The sequence below is a fragment of the Thamnophis sirtalis genome, unplaced genomic scaffold (assembly GCF_051295495.1).
Source record: "Thamnophis sirtalis isolate CommonGarterSnake01/CBP01778 unplaced genomic scaffold, rThaSir2_p1.2 scaffold_10, whole genome shotgun sequence".
Classification (NCBI taxonomy): Eukaryota; Metazoa; Chordata; class Lepidosauria; order Squamata; family Natricidae; genus Thamnophis; species Thamnophis sirtalis.
The window spans coordinates 71,362,403-71,365,854 of NW_028261390.1; the positions used below are offsets into that span (position 1 = coordinate 71,362,403).

Consider the following 3,452-nt stretch of genomic DNA (forward strand, 5'->3'; position numbering starts at 1 on the left):
GGGTTCAGTTGTGCCATTGTGACAGCTGTCTTCGGTAGCATCCTGGCTTAGATGGATACTACGAGTTTAGACAGAGTCTTCCTAAGCCTTGAAGGGTTTAATAGATATTTATTTATCCCAGCAACAAACCAGACCACGAATCTGTGCTCTCTGGGGCACTGCACTGGCAGAGATTCTACAATGTTTATAGAGAGGGTGTAAATTTGGGGCGATCTCTAAAAATTTAAGAAGGACACCTTATCCCTACAGATAGGATTTGGAAGGCTTAATTTTTAATTCTTCCACTGAACACTGTAACCAAAACTTCCAGGCCAAAAATGGGCTTGTATTCATTTCGCTTATTGTAATATACGCATTTTCAGACCTAATATTTTACTTTTTCTTTCAGATTGATATAACCATTGTTCAGAAGAATATGACTATCTTTCAACGTCAACTTTTTAAGTAAGGCCAATCTCTCCTCTATTCATATGTGCCATGTTCTTATATCTATATCTACATTATATCTATATCTATATATCGCTCTGTGTGTGTGTATATGTGTGTGTGTCTATCTCTCTCTGTCTCTCTCTCTGTGTGTGTGTGTGTGTGTCTATATCTATCTATCTATCTATCTATCTATCTATCTATCTATCTATCTATCTATCTATCTATCTATCTATCTCCATAAATCTACCATGTTTTTCAGAGTATAAGACGGACCTTCCCCCCCCCCAAAAGAGGCTGAAAATCTGGGTGCATCTTATACACTGAATATAGCATTTTTTTGCCTCCTGAACCCCCCCCCCTTCACAAAAATGGCCGTTCATAGCCTTTGGGAGCCTTGCAAAGTGCTCCTGGGGGCTGGGCTGTTTTTTGCTCAATTTTGCCCCCCTCCCCGCAGCCCCCAGGAGCACTCTATAAGCCTTCTAAAGGCTATGCGTACTCTTTGTTTTTGACAAGAAAAACAAAAATTTCATAGTATTTAGACTCTTCTTTGTCCTTTAATCTTAATGTTAATTTATCCATTTCTGCAGAAAGCTAGAATTTTCTCAATCACTAATTCATCCGGGGGGAATATTACTTTGTTTCCAGCATTGGGCAAACGTTATATTCTGACTGTAGTCAACAAGTGTATTAATATGTATATTTTAATGTTCTTTCTATATTTCCCCTTGGTTATTCCCAGCAGAAAAAATTCCGGTTTAATATTCTATTTGTTTTTCCATAATTTGTTGTATCCATTACTAAATTTTAATCCAACACTCTTGACTTTCTGGGCAGGTCCACCACATGTGATAGAAAGTCCCTTGCATTTATTTATTTTTTGCACTTCCAACAAGTTGGATTCATATTTGGATACATTTTGGCCAATCTCATTGGTGGTAAATCAATGCCAACCATAAACATTTTATACACGTTTTCTTTATAGGCTACTGATCTTGTTAATGTATAATGCTTTCTTTTACTGATAAGCAATATTTAATTGTGCAATCCTGCTGCTTCCAGAACCACAACACGCAGGGTGTGATTTCTCTGTTTTACCATTCTGTCTTTGGCTCTTTTCCAGAATGAAAATCTAAAAGAACGATTTGTCTTCCTTTCTAGTTTTCAGCAAGATTTCTACTACGATGACACGGGGGGCTACTTGGTTTTGGGGGGCAGTAGATACGTGCCAGGAGTCAAAGGGTATTTTGGATCGGTGAAATACTACCGTCTGAACAACTTAGAGATTAAAAGGGTGAGTACACGAAGGATGGAAATATGGAGAGGCAGAGGGAGAGGCTGACAAGCTTTGAGAAGCTTTATCTATAGTTGGAGCTTCTGATAACTTAGTGGATGTTATGATTTCTTAGAGAGATACTCCCACCTGAATACAGAAGGCTCTAATAAAGGAGAATATTTGTAGCACAGAGTTGAAATGAGGGCTCTCTGAGCTTGGTAGTTTTCTTGCAGATGTTTCGTGACCCAACTGGGTAACATCATCAGTGCTAGAAGAGAGTGGGGTTTGGGGAGTGCAGGAAAGAGGAGGAGGAAGAACTGTGAGGTCCTTGGTGCTCTCTGAGCTTGCTTGTTTTCTTGCAGATGTTTCTTGACCCAATTAGGTAATATAATCAGTGCTAGAAGGAGGTGGGATTTGCAGAAGGGAGAAGGAGGGGGAGGAGGAAAAGGAGGAAGAGGAGGAAGAGGGAAAGGAGGAGGAGAACTGTAGGATCCTGTAGATCTGAGCTTGCTTGTTTTTTTTGTAGATGTTTAATGACCCAACTAGGTAACATCATCAGAGCTAGAAGGAGGTGGGATTTGCAGAAAGGAGGAGGAGGAGAACTGTAGGATCCTGTAGGATCTGAGCTTGCTTGTTTTCTTGCAGATGTTTAATGACCCAACTAGGTAACATCATCAGTGCTAGAAGGAGGTGGGATTTGCAGAAAGGAGGAGGAGGAGGAGGAAGAGGAGGAGGAGGAGGAGGAGGAGGAGGAGGAGGAGAACTGTGGGGTCCTATCTGAGCTTGCTTGTTTTCTGGCAGATGTTTCATTACACTTAACTAGATAATATCATCAGAAGGTTCTCAAAGTGAATATAAAGATAAAACCAGAAACCTTTCTCCAGAGTTTAAGTGGGGGGAAAAGGGGGGGGGGGATTTTGGAACTTTCATGTTACATATGTTGATGGCAGCAAGATTACGTTACACACAAAAATGAAAATACGCTTAAATTTCTACAATGGACGAATGGCCGCAAAAGTTGGATTTAGTTAAAATGCCTGCCTTGATTAAAGAAAAAAACACCCCACAATTACTTTTGCTTCTGCTTGGAAACCACTTCTGGACTTTGTGCTTGGGGTGTGGGTGGAAATGAAACTTTGATTTGGGGTTTTACCAATGAGATAGGTTTGTTTTTATAGAAATGGTTAATTTATACTATTGTGTAAAAGTAAAAAAAGTTGAGGTTTGATGTTATTATCTTATTCTACTGCACCAAAGGGAGTTGGAAGTCAACGGCTTTCCTTCCTTCCTTCCTTCCTTCCTTCCTTCCTTCCTTCCTTCCTTCCTTCCTTCCTTCTTTCTTTCTTTCTCTCTCTCTTTTTTGTTCTTTCTCTCTTTCGTTCTCTTTCTCCCTTCCTTCCTTTTGTTCATTCTTTCTTTCTCTCTCTCTCTCTTTCTTTTGTTCTTTCTTTCTTTTTTCTTTCTTTCTTTCCTTCTTTCTCTTTGCCCTGCACTTTTCCCTTCCCTTCTCCGTCCCCTATTTGTTCTTTCTCTCTTTCTTTCCCTTCCTTCCTTCCTTCCTTCCTTCTTTCCTCTCTTTCTTTCCTTTGTTCTTTCTCTCTTTCTCTTTCGCCCTTCCTTCCCTTTGTTCATTCTTTCTCTTTCTCTCTCTCTTTCTGTTGTTCTTTCTCTCTCTCTCTCTCTTTCTTTCTTTCCTTCCTTCCTTTTTTCCTTCCTTCCTTCTTTCTCTTTGCCCTGCACTTTTCGCTTC

At 39.9% G+C, this 3,452-nt stretch overlaps 1 protein-coding gene across 1 annotated transcript in view; it reads left to right on the top strand.

Moving 5' to 3' along the window:
* SEL1L3 (SEL1L family member 3) overlaps positions 1 to 3,452 on the top strand; it is a 32,104-nt gene that overhangs the window by 10,098 nt on the left and 18,554 nt on the right. Inside the window, 2 exon segments of the mRNA XM_087723707.1 lie at positions 389 to 444; positions 1,588 to 1,720. Coding sequence (XP_087579833.1) covers positions 389 to 444; positions 1,588 to 1,720 — 189 coding nt within the window.